The sequence below is a fragment of the Bos javanicus genome, chromosome 6, assembly GCF_032452875.1.
Source record: "Bos javanicus breed banteng chromosome 6, ARS-OSU_banteng_1.0, whole genome shotgun sequence".
In the NCBI taxonomy this organism is placed as follows: domain Eukaryota; kingdom Metazoa; phylum Chordata; class Mammalia; order Artiodactyla; family Bovidae; genus Bos; species Bos javanicus.
The window spans coordinates 116,060,363-116,085,072 of record NC_083873.1 but is presented as its reverse complement, the minus strand read 5'-3'; the positions used below and the strand labels follow the sequence as shown (position 1 = coordinate 116,085,072).

Sequence of the window (24,710 nt, the reverse complement as noted above, 5' to 3'; positions counted from 1 at the left end):
GCCCCGGCTCCGGCCCTGGCCCGGAGCAGCCCGCTGAGGGGTTCAGAGCCCCCGCCCCCCACAGCCAGCCTGGAGAGGAGTGGCTGGGAGTACCCTGAGTGTGGGCCCTGGGGCCAGGATGGGCCAGAAGGCTGAAGCTTCCAGGGGCCTCTGGACACGGGGGCCAGCTGAGCAGCTCTGCCTAAACCTGCCGTTTCCTTGGGGCTGCCCCTTGAGACCTTGGTCTGTTCATTCACCAGCCTGTTAGCGAGCATCTATTCCATGCCCAGAAGGTACCAGTGCCCTGGGGACACAGCCACAACAAGTACAAAGATGCGTGGGTACAAAGTGGGGCGGGGAGGAGGAGCTGGAGGGCGGTGGACACCCTTACAGAAGCGAGGGGTGTCTAACGGCATGATAGAGAAACACAGGAGTCTGGGGCAGGAAGCCCGGAGGCCCCGAGGCGGGCCATGCCTCGCGTGGGCAACAGCGAGGGAAGGGCAGAACTGTGTGGGCGTGTGCCCCTGGGGAGGGCTCGGGCCCAGCACGGAGAGGTGACATGAGCGGACATGGGGTTACCCGCTGCTGGTGTGACCACAGATACTGCCAGGCAGGGGCTGGGGAGGTGAGGGGAGGGCAAGGGGCAGCATTCGGGGCACACTTTGCAGATAGAGCCGCCAGGACTGCCAGACAGACGGCTGGCCAGGATGGCTCAGTGGTCACTGAGAAGGAGAAGTTGGGGAAATGAGGTGCTTATGGATCTGTTAAGCCTGTGACGTTTAGAGGCACCAGGGAGAGCCGGTGGGTGCGCCGTGAGCCTGAGTGTACAGTCGGCAGAGAGGCCAGAGGTGACGCTGGGCCTGGTCAGGGCTCACCACGTGCTACGTACAACCCGGGGCTTTTGGGGAGGCAGTGAGCCCTAGACTGGCAACAGTCCGTGCCCTTCCCGTCAGGGTCTTAGTAGGGTCCTGTCTCCCCATCCCCAGCTGCCTCTGAATGTGCTGGGCTCTGGCACGGCCCTAGTGGTGGGTGTGGCAGGCGGCAGGTCCAGCTCTTGGGCTGTTGTCCCGAGAATCTGGTTCAAGTGCCACCTGTGTGCAAGAGCCACGCGATGTGACTTGTCGGGTTCTCTCCAGGAGGCGGCCAGACTCGCATTCCCATTTGGAGATGGACTTGCATCGCTGGGTGCTAACCCTCTGGGGCACCTGGCCCGCCGCACTGTCTGCAGTGACGCTGACAGCGAGGCCTCTTCGTCCTGGTCTGCCCTGTCTGCCTGGAGCTTGGCATCTGAAGCCAGCCCCCGCCTGCCCTGCGCTGTGACCAGGCTCCGGCTGGAGGCACTGACGTCCGGCTTCACTCCACTACCCCTCCCTGGCCACCCACCCTGGGACACGGCGGCACGGCGGAGTCTGCTCGCGTGTGTCTCTCTTCCCTCCTATGGGCAACAGGCTGCGGAATTCCCAGCAGCATCTCAGGTACCCAGGGTCCCCTGCGCAGGGTCTGCTGGACCAGGCACCAGGGAGCACATGAGTCCAGCCTCGAGGCAGTGAGCACTCTGTCAGGGACTCCCCAGCCTCTTCCACCGAAAGCCCTGTTCCAGGAGGGACTGTTCCAGGTGAACCCGGCCACTTCCACGATAGCCTCTGTGGGCTGGGAGGGACAGGCAAGCAGGGTCTTTGGGGCCCAAGTCCAGCCCTGAGGCTGGGCCAGGCTGAGCAAGTGTCTGTCAACCCTGGGGCCTGAAAGGCTGGGGTGTGGGAAGCTCTGCTCGCTCCCATCTTCCACCAGAACTCCCTGGCCGCCTCTCCAGCAGACGGGCCCCTCCTGGTCTCACAGAAGAAACTGAGGCCCTGCTGACTGGATACTCCCCCTGCCTCCAGCTGCTCCTCTTGGGGGTGCGTCCTTCTCTAGTGCTCCCCCTCGGTCCTGGTCTTTCCCCAGTGGGCACAGCCCCTTGGTTCCGGCCTTTCCCACTTCCCCCCAACTCAGTTATCTCCTCTGACTCCGAGCATGCTCTGCAGCCAAGGTTGGTCTTCCTGGGGCCCGGAACCCGTTCGCTGCTCTGGGACAAGTGGACACTGACAGGGCCCACGTTCTGTCCAGCTGCCAGCTCTGCGCACCCCCACAGCCTGGGTATGCCTCCTCTGGGCTCCGAGGGACCTCGGCCTCAGCATGACCACATCCAGTGCCTGGCTGTCCCCCGCCCTGCCTGGTTCGGAGTATCTGGCCCAGCCCCTGCCATGGCTGCCCTGCTGGACGCTGGCCCTTGGTGCCCAGCACAGCACAGAGGGGCAGGCGCGGGCCTCTCCCGTGGACAGGGTTCAGCCTCTGCGGGCTGGCCTTCTGTTCTCCCCTCCAGTCCCTTTAGCCCCTAGCCAGACCCCGTCTTTCCCCTGCTCACAGTCTCCTAAGCTCTGGGACCAGGGACCCCACCCCCTCCACCTCATCGTGTCTGAGCCACGAACCCCTGCCCTGCCTGGGAAGGCTCTAGTCCCCATAAGCCTGCTGGCCTTGCTCCCTCTCCCAAGAACACATTCACTGTCTCTCTACCCCCTATACCGCCCCTTGGGGCTCCTCTCAGGAAATCATCTCCTCCCAGAAAACCCCTTTCTCTACAAGATCTGACAAGCCCCCTTTCGCCTAGGCCCTCTCCCCTTAAACAGGGTAATCTTGGTCTAAAACCGGGTTTGTGTCTCCTGTACCCCCAGGGTTGTGGGGAAGGGCCTTGGTTGGGAGCCTCCCAGGAGGTAAAACCTGAAATACATTTACTGTTTTCTGGGCCTCCCAATCCTGGAACAAGACCCCTGGATCCCGGGAGTCCAGACCTGCTACAAGGTCTGTGTCTCGGCTTGGAAGTGGCTGAAAAGTGACCTTTGAGACTCTTCTGGAACAAGGGCAAGATTCCAGAGGTTCGGTTCCCAGCAAGCCCTCTTCTGCCCGGTGAGTGAGGGGGGTGGTGGGTAGAGAATCATGACGAGGGCCCTGGCCTCCTGACCTGAGTCGACCGCCCCTTTTCCTGCAGGATCAGGATCAGTGGGTTCGGGGGAGGGGGCAGCGCCGTCCACAGTGGAGCCATGAGGGGCCCCTGGGCAGGACACACACGTGCATTTACTGCGCATCTGTTGTGTGAGGTGTGGGGATGGCGTCCACACCCGCAGCCAACCCCGCAGCCTTCTCGCCTCGAGACCAGGAGTGGGGAAAGATGGGGGTTTCCTGGGCTCTGAGGTCCTGACCACCCCCCTGCACCCAACCTCGAACCCCGAGATCCGCTAGTGCGCTCGGAGACCTCCAGACGGCAAACGGAGTCGGTGGGGTGGGCCCGGAGAGCCAGCGGAGGCGAGGCCGAGATCGCGGGGAGGGGAGTGAAGACGAGCCGTCGACCGGCCTGGAGTCTGGGGAGGTGACGCTGGGTGAGGGTAGGGCCAGGTAGAGGGGCGGGGCCGGGAGGACAGGGACGGGGCGGGACCAGATCAAAGGGGCACGAGTTGTGAGCGGGGCCAGGCAGAAGGGGCGGGGCCAGATAGCCGGAGGGGCGGGGCCAGGTGCGCGCGCGGGGACGAGGCGGGACCAGGTCAAAGGGGCGGGCCCAAGCTGGGGCGGGGCCAGACAGAAGGGGCGGGGCCGGGAGGACAGGGACCGGGCGAGGAGCCTGAGGGGGCGGGGGCAGGACGCCGGGGCGGGGCCAGACCAAAGGGGCGGGCACCATCCGGGGGCGGGGCCAGACAGAAGGGGCGGGCAGAGCTCCTGGCCGGACCCGGCTCGTGGCTAGCCGCCCGGCGGGCGGGAGCGCCTCGCCGCCGAGCCGGGAGCCGCCGCAGGCACGCAGGGCGCACGGGCTGGGAGCAGAGCCTCGGCAGGTAAGGCACGGCGGCGGGGCCCAGGCGGGCGGGGCGCGATCGCGTCTCCCGGGCTGGCTGGAGACTCCGGGACCGGGGTTCTAGCTAGAGGGCGGGTGGGGGCCGGTCAGCTCCAGCGCGCGCCAGGCCCGGCGGCCGGCGCCACGCTGCCCGAGGAAGCGGGCGAGTTCGGGGTGCGCAGGGTGCACTCTGGAGGCCTAGGAGCCGGGGCCGGGGCGTCGCGTCTGCTCCGAGTCCCCCTCGTTCCTCTGGCCCCCGCTTCCCCAGACTCCAGGGGTTCGCGGTGGGTCCTACCTCCGAAGGCCCCGGGCGGCGAGTTGGCGAACTTTTCGATCCCTTGGCCCGCGCAGCGAAGGGTGGAGAAAAGCTGCCCGCTGGAGCTGACTCACACTGAAGTGTGAGTGACTGATAGCCCCGTGGCTCTGGTGGTGTCTGCGAGTTGTATTCTGGGGAACAGCGAGTGTCAGAGAGCTGGGGGTTCAAGACAGCCTTCCTTCCACATGAGGGCCCCTCCCAGCAGCCCTGCTCCCCAGCTCTTTCCTGCTGCTCTGGGCCTCGCCTGCCCCTGGTGAAGTGTTGACAGTGGCTCCCACTGGGCGTGTTGCTGGGCCTGAGCCCGGCAGCAGCGTGCAGGCCCAGGGCCCACCCCCTCTGCCATCCTGTTGGAGCCCCAGTGCCTCACATCCTCTCTCTCTGCCTCAGTTTGCCATCTGTCAACACCCGTGACGTCCGTGCCGGCTGGCCAGGTGGCCATGCTGAGTAAAGAGACACTCCTAAATGGCCCTGGCCTCAGACAAGAGCTCTGTATGGACGAGGGGCATGTGATCTTGCTAATGAGGGGGCTCAGGAAATGTTATCTGCTGTGATGAAGATGATAACATGTGTAGAATTTTTTCAGGACAGTCTGACAGCCAAGGGGGCAGGGCAAATCCTGGAGTCAGGGTAGGTTTCTAGGATTACGTTTAGCCCCGCAGTGAATGAGTGTGACCCTGGATTGGCCTCCTGCTCTCTCTGGCCAAGGCTCCTGAGACTCGAGGAGGGGGCTGGGATCCGATACCTCCTGGCCCTCATCCCACCGTATCCAGCAGTCAGTTAGGCCGGGGGCCAACATGGGGGCTCCAGGATGAGAGCTCTGTCAAATTCCCCTCCCTTCCACTCTATTAGTTGGCTCTGTGCCCCGTGTTGGGGTGCACCCTGGCCAGAGGAGTAGGCAGGATAGAGGAGTAGATGGCCCGTACTGATCCCTGTTAGCCATCTGGAAAAAGGGGCACTGACAGAGGGTCTGCCCTTTTTGGGGAGCCCCTCAGGCCTGCAGAGTCAAGGAGGAGCCCACCAAGGAGGCCAGCTTGGGAGAGAGGAGAGTAGGTGACTCCAAACCTCCCTTGGCCTTTTCTGTTCATGTGGACAGAAGAAAGTGAGGTGCTGAGTCAGCCCCCAGTGTCTCTCCCCCAACATGGAAACCTGCAAGCTTGCAGGCCTGCATGTGGGAGGCCTGGGGTGCACAGAGAGACACAGAGGGGCTGGGTCCTGGCTTCCAATCTGGCTGCCACTCTTTACCAGCTGTGCGGTCTTGGCCAGGAGGCTTCTGTAAAAGTGGGGCAGTGAACCGCTTTCACCGCACAGGTGGCTGTGAAGGTCCAGGGGCTGGTGGTGGTACATGGTTGGTGTCCAGCAACTGTGGGCCAGTGCGGATGCTGTCCGCAGCCCTTGGGGCTAGAGAGCAGGGATAGCTGGGCAGCGGCTGCTTGGGAGGGGCGGGGCCTGGAGAGGCCGAGGGCAAAGGGCAGGCTCCAGGTCCCTGCTGCTTGGGTCTCGTGGCAAAGGCCCAAGTCTCTCAGGAGTGGCCAGGATCAGGGAGCCACGTGGGTCCTCCTGGTTTCCGTCCTTGATGCTCTATTGGAGACTCCGAGGGTCAACGACTGGCAGGCCCCACTCTCCTCTCATTGGCTGGCTCGTTAGGTGACCTCAGTGAGGCCTGGGCATGCACATACGTAGTTCTCTAGGCAGTACCAGGGAGCCTGGCCAAGGGAGGTGAGTGGCAGGTGGCCGGTGAAGGAAGTATTTGCCGTCAGGAGGAGGACTGTCTGAGCCACGAGGGCAGCCATGAAGGTAGGAACAGACCGAGCTAGAGGCTGGTAGTGCAGGGGGTGGCAGACCAGTTTGACCAGAGTGGCTGGTGTGCGTCGGATGTAGTGAGAGTATGGATGAGGGGGTGCATGACCATGCAGAGGGGCCTGGGGGGCAGGTAGAGGGGCGGTCAGGACGCTGAAATCCTACCCACAGGCAGGTGGCCTGTCGTCAGAAGGCCTCTGACTCTCTCCAGTGGTCCTGACCAGTCATCCCCACACGTGGGCTGCCTAAGCCCCAGAGGCAGTGGCTGAGGGGTGGGGAGCGTTCTGGACTCTAGCTTCAGACAGGCAGGCCCAGGAGTGCTGCTCTGCCTGGCCACCTTGCTCCCCATGCTGGGCCTGGGCGCCAGAGGGCAGGCAGGATGATGCCTGGAGAAATGGGGCTGCCTCCCAGCACGGCCAGAAGACCTGCGCCTCCTTCGTGAATGACACTTCCTGACTCCTGTGCTAGAAGGCCCCAGCTCTGGGCCACACGGATGGACTAGGGCTCGGGGGCCAGGCTCCTGAGCTGCCCGCCAACTCCAGGCTCCGTGGGAATGAAGTGCTCAGAGTGGGGAGGGGGCCCCACGGGACTTGAGTCTCCCCACCGCCCTCTTCTCCCTGACAGCAGAGATTCTGAGCTTCTGGCTCTGGGGCCACCTGTAGGTTGACCCTTGCCCATCCCCCCAGGTCAGGAACCACGCTGAGACCTGGGGCTTCTCTCACCCCTGGCCCCAGGCCTCACTGATCCTTGGCCCCTGTGGGCTAGCCACAGTGGGACCCAGTGCCCCTTGCCCTAGAAAGGTGTGGGCCCCGTCACCGAGGTGATGGCCTGAGAGGGGTTGGCAGGGCACCCTCGTGGTGTCCATACCTCTTCCGCCGCGGCCACGTTCCGATTCCGAGAAGTGCCCTCTGCTTCCGTGTGAATCAGATGTTCATCGTGTGCTGGCTGAGCCCAGGGTCGGGGCGGCCCACTGCTAAGCACGCCCGTCCCAGGCCGCTGGGTGGGGTGTGTGTGTCTTGCCTGCTGGAGCCTGCAGAGGGAGGGCGGGCCCTGCCCCGAGTCTCCAGGCTGACGGGTGACCGCCCTGAGTGCTGGGACCAGGGTGGGCTCCCCCCACGGCGGGGGGGCTGAGCCAGTCCCGGGGAAGACCTCCCTGGGGTGGCTTCTCTGAGCCAGCACGGCTCCTCCCAGGAGGCAGACGAGGAGGGAGGGCGGTGTTCCCAGCGTGGAGCAGCAGCATGTGCTCGTCATGTCTGAGCGCCTCTCTGGACTTGAGTTCCTTCCTCGGGAAAGGGAGGGAAAGCAGTTCTAACTCCGGGAGTCCTCGGGGAACTTAAGTGAGACGCTGCAGAGGAGCCTGCACTGGGACACGAAGCCCAGACCCAGGGTGGGGCCTCTCCCCACTACCCCCGACCCTGTGCAGACGCTGCAGCTCCATCTGGGGGCCCTTCCCACCCCCTCCCAGTCTCCCCCACTCCGTGTTGTGATCCAGCCTCGCTCCTCTGTGGCTTTAGAGACCTCCGCGGCCCCTACCCACTGCCCCTGGCCCGGGAGGAGCCAGCCTAACCCCCTTCCCTCACTGCTGGCTGCCCGCTCCCCAGCAAGGTGACGGGAGGTCGGGGGGTAACCTCAGGGCCTGGGATGCCAGGGTAGACCCTGGCTTGACCCTGAAGCCTTAGGAGCCAGGGCGGCACCCACATTCCACCGAGGGCCCTGGCTGGGAAGCTATGCCACCCCACTCCGAGTCCTGCCCCTGGGGCAGGGGTGGGCCCCCCTCGGAAAGTTGCTGCCCCCCGGGCCTCCCATTCATCCTGGGCGCCCTGTGTACCCAGCCCTGGGCCAGGTGTGGACCGGGAGCAGCTCGGCCCGCCTGGGACTCCCCCACTGCTGCCTCCCTCAGGAGTGGCTTAATAAAAGGCCTAAGTGTCTGTCCTGCCTGGTGCTCAGGGACCCTCCCTGGCCCCCACCCCACCTCCCAGAGCTAGGTGCAGGCCCGCAGCCCATACATTGCTCTCCGTGTTTCCCTGTCTGCTTTTCCTGCTCAGTCCGTTCCTGGTGAAGAACGGGGCCCCACCTGAGTGCCCATGCCCAGTAATGTCCCCGTGGGCCTGCCGCAGAGGAGGGAAGTCCCCAGTAGAGCAGGCCTGCAGCCCGGGCATGTTTAGCTCCTACTGGGCATCAGAGACACAGGTGCCCTGTCACCCCGAGAGGCCTGTGCTGCCGGGCGGTGAAGCTCCCGATCGGATCACAGAGGGCAGCGTTGCGGGGGTCTTGCTGGGGCCCCTCTGTGTTTCCACCACAGCCCCCGGCTCTGGGCTCCAGCTCCTGTGCCCTCCACTGTCACCACTCCAGCCGCCTGGATGTAGGGGCCCCCGCAGGGGTTCACACCGGGAGATTGAGGTGAGGGATCGGGGCCCCCTGCCCTAAGTGGAAGGCGTTCTTTTTTCTGTGGCTGTTCCTCCCTGGAGACGTACACTGGGACCAGGGTTGGAGTCTGGCCGAGCTCCCCTGAGCCACCAGCCACAGGGGGACCTGGTCTTTGTGTCCCAAAGAGCCAGCCCCGCCAGACGGGGCCCTGTAGGAGAGTGGTGGAGAAGGATCCAGATCACCAGACCGGGAGCCCTGCGTGGACAGGTGCAGGGGAGGGAGGCGAACCAGGAGACTCACCCTGCCCCCTCCTCCCTCACTCCAGCTGCTTCCTCTCCTCCTGTTTGAGGTCAGAAAAGGAAGACCTTTTTCCCAGGGGTGCAAGCAGCTGGCGCTGAGCCGCTAGGCCCCCTGATGGCGAGGCAGCCGCCGGGCTCAGGGAGGGGCCCCGGCCGGCAGGTCTGGGATTCCCTGGCGGGTTTGACCCCAACCGGAAGAGATGGAGTGGCCGTGCCCCAGCTCCTCCGCACAGGATGAGAGGCTCGAAGCTGCTGGGAGTGTAGGGTGGCCGTTGGAGGCTGGGCGGGATCCATGCTGTGAGCTGGATGCAGTAGAGGGGCCCAGGGCCCCCGTGGACCGTGGCCAGCCCCCATGGCCTCCCTGCTGGCCCACCCAGCTGTTCTCGGAGCCCAGGGTGCCTGCGGGGAGAGCCTCAGCCTGCAGTGGGGGGTCACCACCATGTACCCCGCCCTGTCTCAGGGGCTTGTGGGTGATGCACTGCACCCCATGGCCCCTTACCCCAACCCCCTACCTCCTGACCTCTCTAGAATCTCCCCTCTACTCTGGGGGACCCCGGCCCGACACTTTGCTGCCTGGCGTGCACCAGGACTGGGGCACCCCCAGTGGGTGGCTGGCTCCTGGCCTCACAGGAGAGCTGCTCGGGGACGGGGGCGGGAGACCCAGGACCCCATCTCATCTGGCTCCAGACCCTGAGCTGCAGCTGCAGAGGAGGCATCCCCGAGCTGAGGGCAGGGTGAGGGAGAGCCCCAGGCTGGCTGCAGGCTTGGTTCTGGCCCTCCTGGGGCCTCAATTCCACTGAGGCTGGTGTCCACTTGTTTAAAATTGGAGCAAGGGACGGAGTCCCCCGCTCCCCCCTCCGAGCTCCCCGGCCGTCCTGGGGTTCCTGGCACGGGCCTGGGGAGTTTTGCCAGCAGGGACGTGAGCTCTCCGAGACCAGCAGTCTGTCGTCTTGAGAATGTGAGCAGGAGGGTGAAGCAGTGTGGTCAGCAGTGGCTGGGCCTGCTCTGGGGAAGGAAGAGGATTGAGAAAGAGATACCCGCTCACCCTGACACCCTAGCAGGCCCTGCCCCAGGCCCGAGGTTCCCCAAGCAGCCAGGCACCCACGGGCAGCTGTTCCAGGCCAAGGCCTTGGGAAGCAGGTGGGACACCGCACACTGGCGGTCTCCACACTGATTTATCCGCTGCCTGAAGGACCCCGGGGCCCTTCCCCGGGGCTGGGCTCGGGGCTGCGTGTGGGGAGAGCGCAGGCACTGTCCTCGCAGTGGGCAGTCCCTGAGAACCACATAGGAGGTACCACTGGGGCACCTGAGGTAGGGCCTTTGTGGGTGGGAGCAGGAAGACACAGGCAGGAGGAGCCAGGCCCAGGGCCGCTCTGTGTTTGCAGAGCTCACTCTGGGTCTTGAGACCGCCCTCCCACGCACGCACAAGTACCCCGACTGCGGCAGCAGCCGTAAGGAGGCCTGGGCGCAAGCAGGACATACAGGAGAGCTCGGTGTGCGGTGGGGGTGGACGTCCAGTGGACCCGGGTGAGTCGGTGACCCGCACCCTGGGGCCAGGGGAGGCGGACGTGGTGGGCCTGGGCCTGGGGCAGCATGCCCCCACCCAGGGAGCGCCCCGCCCCCGCCGCCCAGTCCTCTCTTCTGGCTTTTCTGGCCACAGAGGAGTGACCCCCTTGGCCGTCTCCCCAGGGAGGGAGAGGGTGTCCCTGTGGCACCACGGAGCCATGCCCCTCCCGCACCCAGGACGGGCTGCCCCAGGCGGTGGCAGGTCCCCAGCCAGGAGGAGGTTCGAGGCCGGCCCTCGGGAGCTCTGCTGACCTTCAGGAACCACCTCGCCTCTGGGAGCCTCGGTTGGGCGGAGGCTGGAGGAGAGCGTTTGCCTCGTGCGTGGTGGCCCTGCAGGCAGACGACAGGGCTGGATGGGCACTTGGCCTGTGGGGGTCTGAGGAGGCTCTCCAGGGCTGCTGCACCCGCGGTGGGGGTCGGGGGACGGGGCTGGACAGAGAGCTCAGGCCACGTTGCCCGAGGCTGTGGTGGCTGGGGGCCTTGCCTGGAGCTGCCCACCCCGCGAGGCAGGGCAGGGTCTGGCGTCCCCAGGGAGCAGAGGCCCGCTCCTCCAGCCCTGAGGTCCCCTGAGGGCGCCGCTCCCTGGCCTGACTGGGCCGTCGGGGTGTCCTGGGGTGACCTGACGGCAGGGTGGGGACAGCGGGCGGCGGTCAGGGCAGGCTGTCCTGCTGGAGTACCAGCGGGGCGAGGGCCTTGAAGCCGAGACTTGCCTGCCGGCTGTGGCTGGGACCGCGCTCACGGTGAGGGGCTGGCATCCAGGATCCCGCAGGACCCCTGGCTTGGGGAGGGACAATGTGCAGGATGGAGACCCCCCCCCCCCTGCCCCCTCCTGTCCTGTCTGTCAAGGCTGCTGGAGAGGGAGGGGCTGGGACTGGGCACTTTTCCCGCCAACCCGGGCCCCTGGCCAGACCCTCCCCTCGCTGGGCCTCTGAACAATGGGGCAGTGTCAGCGCTCCTGGGAACCAGCCGGCCCCCAGGCCCCCTGCCGGCCCAGGCCGAGGGGTGAGGAGGGAGGCCAGCGGTGAGTCATCAGACCCTTGCCCAGCCCTTGGTTCCCCAGCCTGCACCCTGGGGTCCTGGTCGGCTCCTCCTTCTCTCTTGAGCCTCCCCCTTCCCTCTCTGGCTCCCTCCCTTCGGGACATGTTGGCTGTCTCTCTGCCTTGGTCTCTGCCCCAGCCTGGCAGTGGCTGTCGCCTGCCCCATCGTGGGCTGCTCCCCTCTCCCAGCCTGTGAGGGACCCCGGGAAGAAGCCAGGGAGAAGGCCCAACCTAAAAATTGGCCGAGCAATACAAGGTGGACCCCAAGAAGGAAGCGAGGCAACAAAATAAGACACTCTCAAGAGAGTGAGGGTTAACCGACAACATCAAAGAACGGAAAAAAAAAAGTATGAAAAATATTAGCATTAGGGATAACAGGATACAAAGAAATGGGTTAAAGCTGTGCTGAAGTGAGAAGGAGACGGGAAGGGCCCCGTGGTATGGACTTGGCCTTGATGGTTCCGGCCTGTGGCAGGGTGGGTGGAAAGCCAAAACCTTGCTGGACGGATGGTGAGCCAGGTTCCTGGGTGGGTGACTGGTCCAGAGAATACCCCCCCAAGAGGAGCTCGAGGAGGAGCCGAGATGAGGGCCACACCGCACGCCCCTGGACCCTGACTCTCTGACCTGTGGCAATGCTGCGAGGTACCCAGGAGCCGTGTGGGTCCTGTGGCCTGAGGGAGCCTACCGAGGTGCAAAAGAGCCTAAAGAGATGAGAGAAGCAACGGATGCTACCGGGGTCAAGGCCAGTGTCCCCCGTGGTCTACTGTGGGATGCCCCAGCAGGTGGTTCCCAGCATGGAGGGCTCGTGCACTGCCCTGGCCTGGCCGACAGCAAGTGTCCCTGCGACGAGCCTGTTTTATGGCCGATCTGAAGCCTCCGGCCCTGGCTCCTGCAAGGACCAGTGGGGCCCATCTCTCTCCTTGGCCCCCGCCAAGCATGCACTTCCTGGCCTCTGTATCCTCACTGAGTCCTCTGTTATCATCTCGCCCTGGGGTTGGGGTCTGGGCTGAGTGGGGTGCCTGCCACCCCGAGGCTCTGGGCCCAGCACTGGGCCAGGTGGCCCTGGAGGAGCCTGGGAGACCCGCCTCTCTTGGTCCTCAGTTCAGCTCAGTCGCTCAGTCGGGTCCGACTCTTTGCGACCCCATGGACTGCAGCACGCCAGGCCTCCCTGTCCATCACCAGCTCCCGGAGTTTATTCAAACTCATGTCCATTGAGTCGGCGATGACATCCAGCCATCTCGTCCTCTGTCATCCCCTTCTCCTCCTGCCTTCAATCTTTCCCAGCATCAGAGTCTTTTCCAATGAGTCAGCTCTTCGCATCAGGTGGCCAAAGTATTGGAGCTTCAACTTCAACATCAGTCCTTCCAATGGACATTCAGGACTGATCTCCTTTAGGATGGACTGGTTGGATCTCCTTGCAGTCCAAGGGACTCTCAAGAGTCTTCTCCAACACCACAGTTCAAAAGCATCAATTCTTTGGCGTTCAGCCTTCTTTACAGTCCAACTCTGACATCATACATGACTACTGGAAAAATCATAGCCTTGACTAGACGGACCTTTGTTGGCAAAGTAATGTCTCTGCTTTTTAACTTGCTGTTTAGGTTGGTCATAACTTTTCTTCCAAGGAGTAAGTGTCTTTTAATTTCATGGCTGCAATCACCATCTGCAGTGATTTTGGAGCTCCCCAAAATAAAGTCTGGGCTTCCCTGGTGGCTCAGAGGTTAAAACATCTGCCTGCAATGTGGGAGACGTGGGTTGAATCCCTGGGTCGGGAAGATCCCCTGGAGAAGGAAATGGCAACCCACTCCAGTATTCTTGCCTGGAGAATCCCATGGTTGGAGGAGCCTGGTGGGCTACAGTCTATAGGGTCGCAAAGAGTTGGACACGACTGAGCGACTCTACTTCCACTTCCAAAATAAAGTCTGCCACTGTTTCCACTGTTTCTCCATCTGTTTGCCATGAAGTGATGGGACAGGATGCCATGATCTTTAGTTTTCTGAATGTTGAGCTTTAAGCTAACTTTTTCACTCTCCTCTTTCATCAAGAGGCTCTTTAGTTCCTCTTCACTTTCTGCCATAAGGGTGGTGTTATCTGCATATCTGAGGTGATTGATATTTCTCACAGCAATATTGATTCCAGCTTGTGCTTCCTCCAGCCCAGCGTTTCTCATGATGTACTCTGCATAGAAGTTAAATAAGCAGGGTGACAATATACAGCCTTGACGTACTCCTTTTCCTATTTGGAACCAGTCTGTTGTTCCATGTCCAGTTCTAACTGTTGCTTCCTGACCTGCATACAGGTTTCTCAAGAGGCAGGTCAGGTGGTCTGGTATTCCCATCTCTTCGAGAATTCTCCACAGTTTATTGTGATCCACACAGTCAGAGGCTTTGGCACGATCAATAAAGCAGAAATAGATGTTTTTCTGGAACTCTCTTGCTTTTTTGATGATCCAGCGGATGTTGCCAATTTGATCTCTGGTTCCTCTGCCTTTTCTAAAAGCAGCTTGAACATCTGGAAGCTCATGGTTCGTGTATTGCTGAAGGCTGGCCTGGAGAATGTTGAGCGTGACTTTGCTGGCGTGTGGGAGAATGTTGAGCGTGACTCTGCTGGCGTGTGGGAGGATGTTGAGCGTGACTCTGCTGGCGTGTGGGGGAATGTTGAGCGTGACTCTGCTGGCGTGTGGGAGGAGCGCACTGTGCGGTATCTGAGCGTTCTTCGGTACCTTTGGTCGTCAAGGTGCTCTTATCAGGAAGCCCGTTTGGGGAGGAGTGAAGTGACTTGCACCAGGTTGTCGGCACAGAGAAGCAAAGCTGGAGGTGGTGCCCTGGCCTGGGTGCTCACCCTGGGGCAGGTCTGAGACCCTCTCCACGCTCAGCTGGGCACGTGGCCCTCATGCATGTTCTGGACCGGACTGGCCTCCTCTCGCCCCAGCCCCAGGCCCTTTGCACAAGCTCTCTCCTATCTGGGACACTTGCCGAGTGACCTTGCTTGACTGCGGCATGTGGATGCTGGCTGACGTGTCACTGTGTCTGGGTGGAAGTGTTGTCACAGGGATGTGAGTCAGCGATGGCTACCTCCCCAGCAGTTGGGCATCCCAGACGGAGGGCAAGGCCAGCGTGGACCCCGGGTGAAGGGTGTGGTGTTTGCTCGCAGGTGGCAAATGCCCTGACTGTCTCCTCCTGCCTCATTAGCAGTGGCAGTGGCAAGTGGGCCTCAGGGTGGGGCTTGTGCTCTGAGACAGTCTCCTGACCGGCTCCCCTGGGCTCTGGAGGGGCGCGCAAAACAGAAGCAGACCCTGAAATCAGGAGGGCAGGCTGGCACGCACCTGCACCCCCGCGCTGTGTGCCCCAGCCTTCGGCCCGGAGCCTGAGGGCCTCCTCCAGCTGCGCTCCGGGCTGTGGGAGCTCTGTCCGTCTGTCTGTCTGGAGAGCAGGTCCAGGGCCCCTTGCCCTCCTCACATCCCTTGGAGCCAGGCTTGGCAGGAAGTGTGGGGTGGGTGAGGTGGCCCGCGAGGGCGGTGCTGGCGCAGCAGCTGCTGCTGCAGCCCACTCAGCCTCAGCTTCCTCATCGGGAGCCGGAGACAGGCGGCGGGGAATGAGTGGGCCCTGGGGGCTGACACCTTGGCGCTGGGGGGACGTTCCCGGAGGCCGCTCCCTGCCGTGACCCACTGGCTTGGCCCTCTGTCACAAGAGGTTGACTGTAGGCAAGAAAGCACCCCCAGCCTTTGAGACCTGCCCCCCAGCCTTGGCTCCAGCGAGTCGGGATGTGTCCCTAAAGGAGGCGCCTGTGACCTACTCATGTGTCCCCAGGAGGGTCTGGCTGGTGGTCGCCTGTGCTCTCGAGGCCGGGGGCTGGTGACCGGGACCAGGCCCTCCGCCGAGGGCAGGACCGAGCTCTGTCTGGTGTGCCAAGGAGTGACCCAAGGAGAGTGCACGTGGTTTCTGGGAAGACGTTGGGGTAGACTGGGCTTGGGGAAGTCCATGGGTTCCTCATTCAATAGGGGTCGGCCTCACTCTGATCTCAGAGCAGAAGGTCTGTCCCCTTCTGGGTGACCCGACAGAGGGGCTCGGAAGGTTCCAGCCCCAAACCTGGAGGGTCAGCGGCAGTGTTGGGCAGCCTGGTCTGCCTGGGGCTCGGCCCACCGGGTACTTGCGGCCAGGTGGGCAGGGGGGGACAGTACCTTGTCTAGGCCCCACACCTGCTCTGCCCGTGAGGACTGCTGGCCTTGCTTTGTGGACCAGTGAGGCTGGGAGCGGTCAAGAGCATGACCGAGGTCACTCTGGGGGTGTCCGGGCCTTGCTCAGTGGGTGGCAGACCCCCTGCACTAGGCGTCCATCCTTGCAGCCAGACAATCCACCCCCGCCCCCCACCCAGGGATGAAGAAATGGGGATGTTTGGGGCGAGGCGAATGGTTTAATTCAGTAAATGAGCTCCGTGGTTGGACCCCACGTGGAGTTGGGAGTGTCTGGCCAGTGGGTGAGATCTCTTCATGCTGCGAGAAGTGCCTGGTGTCCCTTTTGTGCTGGGGACGCTGCAGGGGACGGACGCACGGAATGACTGCCGTCTACATTCCCCGCCCTCAACCCCGAGCTTTGTCGAGGGCGAGGCAGACAGTCAACAGACAGACTGGCAACGCTGCGGTCAGCGCAGCTGGTGGGGGCACGGAGCCTCTCCTAGGAGCCCTGCTCGTGGGCAGAGCGTGTGTAGGTGGGTAGGGGCTGTGTGTGTGGGCAGTGGGTCTGGACTCGGGGCTGCGGAGGAAGGCGTGGAGCCTGGGGAGACGGGAGACGTTGCTCTAGGGCGAGCCCTGCACTGGACAAAGGTGTTGTTTCCACGCCGGGGCCGTGGCTCAGAATGGGGCCAGCGGCAGTGGGCAGGGAGTGCTGGGGGGTGCAGACCCTCAGGGGCAGCCTGGGAGGGCGTGGTCTGGCTCTGAGCAGGGCGGTTCGGGAGGACGGTTTCCTTTCCCGAGGTGCCCGTGACAACGGGGTGGCCGGCAGAACCCCTGGAGCCCCCCGTCCCCCAGCCATGCCCGGTGATCCTCGGGACAGCCTCTCGCAGGCGCCGACAGCCTGCTGTTCTCACGAGAAAGCAGGCCGAGGGCGGGCCTCGAGGTTAGGGTGGAGCCTGGCCTGTCCCCAGGGAAGCGTGTGCGTCACCAGCGCTGTCCTGCCTCCCAGGGTCCCGTGGTGGAGTGGCCCTGCCCTGGCGGGGGTGGGGGGGGGGCTGGGGTGCCCGCGCCGGCTGTGTGCACAGCAGTGAACATCTGTGGGCGATGGGCCAGGAACGTGGGGGTGGACCTGGCCACACGTCAGCACTTTGGAGAGTTTTTTTTATCAAGCAATTAAAAAGTGGAAACTTGTCAGTGTCATGATGAACTGAAGTGTGAATCCTGGAACGCCTCTGCTGGCGTGTGGTTTGAGACGAGAGAGTGACGATGCCAAGCCGCGCTTCCCCCAGCCCCCGGCCCCCCACGACAGCCTATTGTGCGGACTTGGTCCAGAAGTTGGGGGCCCTGGGCCTGGCACCCCTGCCCAGCCGTCCCCCACCCGTCCACGTGCTTCTTCCTGGGGAGCCCTGCCCTCTCCAGGGCTCCGATGAGGGTGCCCTGCACCCGATGCAGGGCCTGTGGGCGGCCCTTGCTCTTTTCTGAGGGGTCCCGGCTCTCTTTGGGGGCCCCCAGCTCTGCCCTCATAGGCTCACCCAACCCTTGACCCTGGCCCTTGGGAGATGCTGTCTGTTCTGGGAATATTTGCTAGAGGCAGAGGCCAGGCCTGGAGAGGCAGCCCCGGCTGGCTGTGGGGTGGGGGGCACACAGGGGCACGTGGGCTCCCTTGAGTTGTCTGTGGGGACAGAGCTCGAGGCGAGGGTCCCGAAACCACACTCCTGCCCCCATTTGGCCACCGCCCTCGGAAGCCCCGGCTCCGTGTGGGCAGCTGTGCGTGCCAGCCTTTCTGCACTTCCCCAATTCCCTCTGTCCCCGCCCACAGCAGCAGCTGGACTGCCTTGCGACCCCACCCTGGGCAGCCCTAACAAGCCCCGGGGGGCCTCCTAGACCCCGGCACGTATGGCCTTCTGGGGGGTGCTGGCCTGGTCTCTGTTTTGCAGTGAGCAGACCCCAGGGCTCACCCAGTGCTGGCCAACGGCTCACTCACCAGGCAGAGGTCCTGGGGCCATGGGGCTTTGCGGCAGCCACTGGGCCTCAGTTCTCACTGGGGGTCAGCTTAGTCCCTCACTCTGGCTCTGGGGGACAGCCCAGGAGTGCACTGGTATAACCACGTGGGGGTGTGGCCGCATGCGTAGACGCAACAGTGAGCCCACCTGACCACGCGTCCTTCGGTCTCTCGGTCCCTTTGGTGGGGCATGGAGGGGGACCCAGGCCTGTGGGGAACGCTGGGGCTACATATGTGACACCCTGATACGCAAGGCTGGGCCACTGACTTGGAGACTGCAGAGAAGGGGCTGATGTTCTAGAACGTCCTTCTCACAAAGGTGCGGGGGCCTTTGGGAGAGGAAATAGTTTTCAGCAGAGCAGATCGCAGTCTGAGAACGGAGCGTGATGGTCCTCGTGACAGGCCCACAGCTGAGGGCCCAGGGCAGCGAGCAGGGGCCAGACCCCGCACACTCAGCCAGGGGCCAGCCTGACCTCTGCTCCGCGGGGGAGATGGCTGGACAGAGCCAAGGAGGGGAGGGCCGGGAGGTGGGCCCCACAGGTCTGGGGAGTGTGGGCCAGGCCTGGCCTCTGAGCCGGTGCACGGCGGGCGTGGGAGGTGGTGAGCCAGGCCCACAGGAGGCCGTGGACGTCCAGGGAGGCCGCTCAGATGTACCCCGTCCGGCCTCATGCCCAGGGGGCCCTCACAGAGCCAGCCTCACCCTGCAGGGCATGCCCCGGGCTTCTAACTGACTGTTACTTACTTCATCCAGGGAAGGATAAGGGCTTGTCCCCGTGTGAAATAATTTCTCATGGCCGCCCTAACAAGCGCTGCAGGCTGGGGCCTGAGAAACACAGAAATGTGTTCTCAGGGTCCTGGAGGCCAGACTCCAAAGTCAAGGTGTCAGCCGCACCCTGCTCCCTCGAGGGGCGAATCCTCCCTTCCTTCTCTGTCCTCCAGCTTCCCGGGGGGCTGCCTACGGGCCTGGGCTTCCTTGGTTTATGGACACTCTGCCTCTGCCTGCCCCTTCTCCTCTGTCTTCTCTCTCTCTCCCTTTATTTTTGGATCGGAGGCACAGCATGATGGTTGACTTGCGTATATTGTGAGAGGATTGCCACAATAGATCCAGCCAGCATCTGTCTTCTTATACCGATACAATGAAAAGCAAAAGAAGAAAAAATTGTGTTCTTGTGATGAGAACTCGCAGGATGTATTCTCTTTCCAGCTTTCCTGTGTATCACACAGCAGTGCCTGCGGGTCACCATGTCGTCCATCGCTTCCCTAGGATTTATTAATCTTATGACCGGAAGTTTGTACCTTTTGGCCGCCTTCCTCCAATTCCCTCTCTTTTCACTCTCTGCCTCTGATGACACAAACCTGACTTCTTCCTCGAGTTCTTCCTCTTTTGTCTGTTACAAGGATGCTTGCTGTTTCATTTACGGCCCATCTGGCTAAACCAGGGTGAGATTCTCAGTCACGTATGCGAAGATCCTTCCCCAATTAAGGTCAATCACAGTTCCCAGGGACTAGGACTTGGACATATATCTCTGGAGGCCCCCATTCAGCCCATGACATGGGGTGACCCTGGGCAGGACCCTGCCCCTACGCCACCCACTCCCTCTGCCCAGCTGGATGGCACCCTGGCCCGAGTTCCCGGGACTCCTTGCATTCCCACACCAGAAGGCAGGTTACAGTGCCAGGCGGAGAGAAGAATGGGCTCAGAGAGGAGGGGAAGGACTCGGGGGCCGTGGTCCTGGAGGGTGGGGACCAAGTAGGTGGGCCCTAGGCTGGCTGTGGGTGGCCCCGAGCCCTTTGCAGGGACTGATGCAAAGTGTCTTATTTTGAGAGCTTGAGGTTTTCACCAGTGGAGGTGCCAGTCACCCTACCCTGGGCACAGGGCCCTCCCTGAGCCTGCAGGCTCTCCTTGGCACACAGGCGGCAGGTGGGCACCGGGCTGGGCACAGGGGCCCTGGGAGACTGGGGTTGCCAGGGCTGTGGTTCCAGTCCCCACACCTCTGTTCCCTGGCTGTCGGCTCGGCCAGCGCCCTGCTCTGTGAAGCCCCGCGTCCCCGTGGTCAGCACGGGTGAGTGGGCTTTGACCACCAGGGCGGGACAGGCTTCAAGGCCTGCGGCAGGGGCGGTGCTGTGCCGGCCTGTGCCTCGCTCCAGAGCAGGCCGAGGACCCTGGAGCCCAGAAGGCTCTCTCGCAGGCTGACGCCGGGCCCCTGCCCAGCAGCTGGCTAGTCCCACCCACCCTGGTAAGTGTCTGGCTCAGTGGGTGGTCCCCAAGCCTGGAATTTAGAGGCAGCCGCCCTGGGAGGCTAGGGGAAGAGCTGCAACTTGGGGAAGGTGGGGTGGAAACCAGAGCTTCCCAGAGTTGGGACCCCAGCCCCACCCATCTTACTGCTTGGATGATGGTTATTCCCAGTCTAGTGGGGCAGAGGGGGCGGTTCCCACTATAGGAGGAGGGGCCATGAACGCCCTGTTTCAGGAACATGAAGTGAAATGAAGGGAAAGTCGCTTAGTTGTGTCTGACTCTTTGCGACCCCATGGACCATACAGTCCACGGAATTCTCCAGGCCAGAATACTGGAGTTGGTAGCCGTTCCCTTCTCCAGGGGATCTTCCCAACCCAGGGGTCGAACTCAGGTCTCCCACATTGCACGCGGATTCTTCACCAGCTGAGCCACCAAATGAAAGCAGCGTTATTTGCTGCAAGGATGAATTGCTGCCTGGGGAGATGGGACGTCACTGGGAGAAACTGGTAGAAACTGGGAGGCCTGGAGTGGGGAGAGATGGGAGGTCACTGGGAGAAGCCAGGAGGCCTGGAGTGGGGGCCTCGGGAATCCTGGCCTCAGCCTCCGCGAGGGAATTGGGTGGGAAAGGGACCAGCGTGGTCTGACCTCCATGGAGACTCCGCGGCTCCCGCAGGGGTGGTCCTCTGTCTGCTCCCACCTCTGCCTGCACAGGACAGAGGCTGGCTGGGGCCCCCTCCCCACTCTGGGCATGCTGCAAGGGTGGACAGGAGGAGGCCCCCCTTAACCTCCCTGCCACCCCCTGCCTGTGGGCTGTAGTCAGCTGTCTGCCGTAGGTGTCGTCTGCCCACGGCCCCCGGCGGGCACGGAGGCTGACGCTGGCGGGGGAGGCCAGGGTGCCCCCTGAGGAGAGTGAGGATGCACAAAACCAAGTTCCCCATCCAGGAGACGGCGGGGCGGGGCGGGGTGTGTGTCTGAGGCCCGAGCCGGACACCCAGATGTGTGCGTGACCAGGTGCCGGCAGGTCGGCTGTGGGTGCTCGCCCTGGGGCAGCTGCTGGGCAGGACAGAACAAGCCTGTGCAGCGTCTGAGGAACTGCTGGCACCCTCAGACGCTGCAGCCGCATGGCCCCAAAGTGCTTCGTCCCCCAGCTGGTGCTGGGAGTTGGGGCGGGGAGCGGACCTTGAGACTGGAGCTCAGGGGAGGGGAGGCAGTGGGCACAGGGCTCAGTGCCCAGCAACTTGGGCTGGACTCCCCGCTCCCAGCTTCCTGGGTGGAGGAGGGAGCCCAGCTTGGACGGGCAGAGCAGGCCTGGGAGGGGTGGGTGGGCTGCATTGTGAGTGGGACCTGGGCGGGGACCAGGCAGTGATGGAGCGCGCTTGGCCACTCGGGGTGGAAGTGCTTTCTAGCAAGCCAGGTGTTTGCTGGGGAGCCGCGAGTGCGCCCCGTGGGGGTGTGTGAGCCCAGCTGTGTCACAGAGGCTGTGCCTGGCGTGCGCGCGGGAGGGGCAGAGAGGCCTGGGGGACAGGAGGGAAGGCTGGCATCCCATCCGTCCTTCGTCCCTTGGGGTCAAAGGACAGAGAGGCAGCCACCTCAACACGTGAAGGTCTCCTGGTGCGAGAGGCGCGGGCCCCTGTGTCACGGTGGCCTCCGGAGGCGGAGCCGCATGGCAGATTCTGTATTCTGGCCCGTGGGGCGCCCCGGGGAGGTCGTAACCTCGTGTTCGGCTGTTTTTGGGGCCAGGGAAGCTGGGCTTGACGCCCTGGAATCTGGGGCTCCCGTGATTAGCTGGGAAGAAGCCCAATCTGCAGAGGTGGCTGTCGGGTGGGGGCGGGACCCTGGCAAGGGGCTTCCTCCCTGAGGCAGGGGGGTGGTCACAGCTGGCCTCATCCTGGGGCCTGGCGAGTGTAGTCTCTGGCCACAGTGGGCACGGCTGAAAGTCAGCAGGCCAGTCAGCACTGGGCCTCACAGGAAGTGCTGGCTACCCGGGGCTGCCCAGGGACCCGGCAACAGGAAGTCCTAGGCGGGGAGGAGCCCCGGCGGCTACAGGTCCCAGACACAGGCGGCGGGCGGCTGTCAGCAGGAGCAAGCAGGCACTTCACCTGCCTGGGGATGCTGGCCGAAAACCCGCCCCATGGCCCCTGAGCCGCATGGCCTTCCTGGACCCCAGGACACCTGCCCCCAGGCCGTCGGCAGGCAGGAAGAGAGCCATGTGCTGGGTCAGCGCCACCAGGTCAGTGGGGCGGCCCCGGGCCAGGGGACTTGGGAGCTCGAGCCAGCCCAGCACCTGTAGAGCTGCTCTGGGGGGCCCGCGTGCGAGCCTGCACCCACCCTCCTTGGGGCGGCGGCAGCAGGACTCACAGAACCCTGGCCCCGAGCCCCAGGAGGACAGGCGAAGCCAGGGGTGGACGGGGCAGCCGGTGGGAGCCCAGGGCCTGCGCCGCTCGGCTGGCAGCCTGCAGAAGGCCCTGGGTTGGCGTGGGCCTTCCACTGGACATCCTGCCCTGCCCAGGGGGTGTGGTCACTGGGTCCTGGGTGCACATGCTGTGAGTGTGTGTGAGTGTGCCTGCACTGGGGTAATGCAGAGCCGTGTGAGCCCCGTTGGCTGCTTGACCCCCCCACCCTACCCCCCCCACGCCCCCCCCCACGTCCTGGAGCGCTATGCCCCATGCAGGGGCACCTGGCAGGGTGCTCAAGAGCCTCGGGGTCTCAGGGACCCCACCCCGGGTCGTGCTCCCTCCCTTCCCCTGGCACGGCTGCTCACTGGCCTTCGTGGGAGATGGTTTTTTTTTTTTGGTTTCCATTCTTTTACAGAGAAAGATTCAGGGAAGAGGAAGGGGGAGGAGCAATTGAAAGGGGAGACTGAACCCAGAGGGGCTGGGTCCTGCCCCTCAGGCGCCACCTAGCGCCTGCTGTGTGCCCGGGTAGGGGTGGCAGGGCCATGTTGCTTGGGAGCTACTCAGCATCTCTGACCCTCGCTGTCTTCACCAGTGGGCATGATGCCGGTTCACACGTCGGGGTGCTGGGGTGGGGTGGTGATGTGGGCGATCCCTGAGAAGCACGGAGCCTGGCACACAGTGTGTGCCCGGGGTGCCCCGTGCGAGCCCGTGACCTGGGGGTAGAGCAGCGCTGTGCAGTTTAATAAGGAGTGGTCAGGCCCGGTGCTGGACGGGTGCAGGGCTGTGGGGCGGTGCTGATGGCTCTCATCTGCACCCAGGCTGCCTTGCCCAGGGCACGGGGTCCCCCACAGAGGGTCCTCTCAGCCCCTGGAGGCTGTGTGTGTGAGCACACCACGTGGGAGTCGGTGCGTGTCTGTGAGTATGTTTGAGTGCAAACTGGTGTGTGTGAGGGTGAACACGCATGTAAGAATGAACGTGAGCATGCACACGTGTGGATGAGTGTGTGCCTATGTGTGAGTGTGAGCAGCTGAGCGAGTCCGTGTGTGCATTTGAGGGCATGTGTGGATGTGGCATGTATGAGCGTGTGCAGGTAGGTGTGTGTGAGTGTGCATCTTCAGGCATGCATGTATAAGCACGCACATGAGCTTGTGATGAGTGAGTGTGTGCGTGGTTGTGAATGTGCGAATGACCGCCCTGGGGACCTGGTCTCTTCCCCTCTGGGACCCTGGGAGCCCAGGCCTCCCCTTCCTGCAGTGCTCGCAGAAGGGCAGCCGGTGACCACCGACAGGAACCCCTAGCGCTGTGGTCGCACGAGGCGCCGGCTCCCTCGCCACAGCCAGGGCCGCAGGTCTGCAGGTGTCGGGAAGGGGAGCCGAGGGAGCTCTGCTCTCGTGCACAGGTTCACACAGTGCACACGTGTGTGCACACACGCCAAAGAGCACGCACAGAACCTTCTCGCCCGCACCGTGTGGCTCACGCACGCGTTTTGCCTGGGCGCGCAGTCTATGACGGTGGCTGGGTGTGTGGGCCTCTGCAGGGGATGACCACATGCCCTGGGGACTCACACCCCAGGGGGAGGGGGAGCCACAGAGCCTGCACTTCCTGGAGCCCATTGGGGCTATCTCTGCGAGGAGGAGCGGTTTTCACCTGCCTGCGCTGCAGCCTCGGGCCTCGGTCCCACAGACCAGTCTCAGCTTTCAGAGAAGGTGGGGGTGAGCGCGGAGCAGAGACCAGAGAGCTGCCTGGCGCTGGGCTCCTGGGCAGGTCCTGGCATGGCGGGGCAGGGCCGGGGGCCCAGAGGATGCAGGGGCGTCAGGACAAGCTGGCCCTGCCACGGTCCACCCTCTGGAGAGGGGCGGCAGAACATGGGTGTCTGTCGCTGAAGCAGGGATGCTCCCAGGGGACGTGACGGTGGAGCACAGGCAGGCCTGCGGCCGGGCCAACCAGTGGACACCAGGAGTGCGCCTCCAGTCCGCAGAGGGGGCCGTGGCCAGGTGAGACCGAGCCCTTCACAGGCCTGTGCCCGCCTGGCCGCCGAGCCGACCAGGGTGGGACTGCGGGGCCGCCCCAGCTTCTTCCCCTCCAGGTGTGGAGCCAGGAGGAGGGGTGGGCCCCGTCAGTCCTCAGCTCTGCCTCCAGCGCCCCCGCCCCCACAAAGATTCCAGGTCTCCTTACAGACTTGGGAGGAGGCGCTGGAGTGGGCTGGGGGCTTCTAGGCCACCTGCAGTCCCCACCACCCAGGGCAGCAGCATTCTGCTCCTCCCGTGGGACAGCCCGGTGCCCCTTCTGTGCCCGGGTTCCCCCCTCTTAGGTCGGGGAGGACCACCTGAAGAAGGGCAAGCTGAGCTAGCTCCTGTTTCATTTTTGGATTGTTGCTGGCAGAGAGAAATACGACGGAGTTTTGTGTGTGCACCTGCTGTCCTGCCGCCTTGCTGAGCTGGTTTGCTATTTCTAAACATTCTTTAGTGGATCCCTGGGGTTTTTCCTGACCACCTAATCTCTGAACGGTTTTGCTTTTTCTTTTCCAATCTGCATAGCTCTTATTTCTTCTTCCTGTATAACTGTCCTGGAAACTCTGGCTCAGTGGTGAATAAAAATGTCCTTCCCTTGTTCCTCACTGGACAGGAAGCTTTCGGTCACTCCCCACTGATGGTGATGTTAGCTCAGGGTTTTTCATTGATGTTCTTC

At 63.5% G+C, this 24,710-nt stretch overlaps 1 protein-coding gene across 5 annotated transcripts in view; it reads left to right on the top strand.

Annotated features, from left to right (window-relative positions):
• Window positions 1-2,813: 2,813 nt before the first annotated feature.
• The window catches only part of SH3BP2 (SH3 domain binding protein 2), a 41,319-nt gene continuing 19,422 nt past the window's right edge, over window positions 2,814-24,710 (top strand). The window contains exon 1 of one of the 5 annotated variants that reach the window (XM_061421013.1): window positions 2,814-2,919. Coding sequence is in view for 3 of the 5 variants with exons in the window: in XM_061421009.1 (XP_061276993.1) it covers window positions 15,707-15,924 (218 nt within the window). In the remaining 2 variants the exon portion in view is untranslated. Of the gene's footprint in view, window positions 2,920-3,727; window positions 3,837-15,620; window positions 15,925-21,531; window positions 21,857-24,710 lie in introns of those variants that run through there. The other 4 variants (XM_061421012.1, XM_061421009.1, XM_061421008.1 and 1 more) reach the window with 4 other exon arrangements.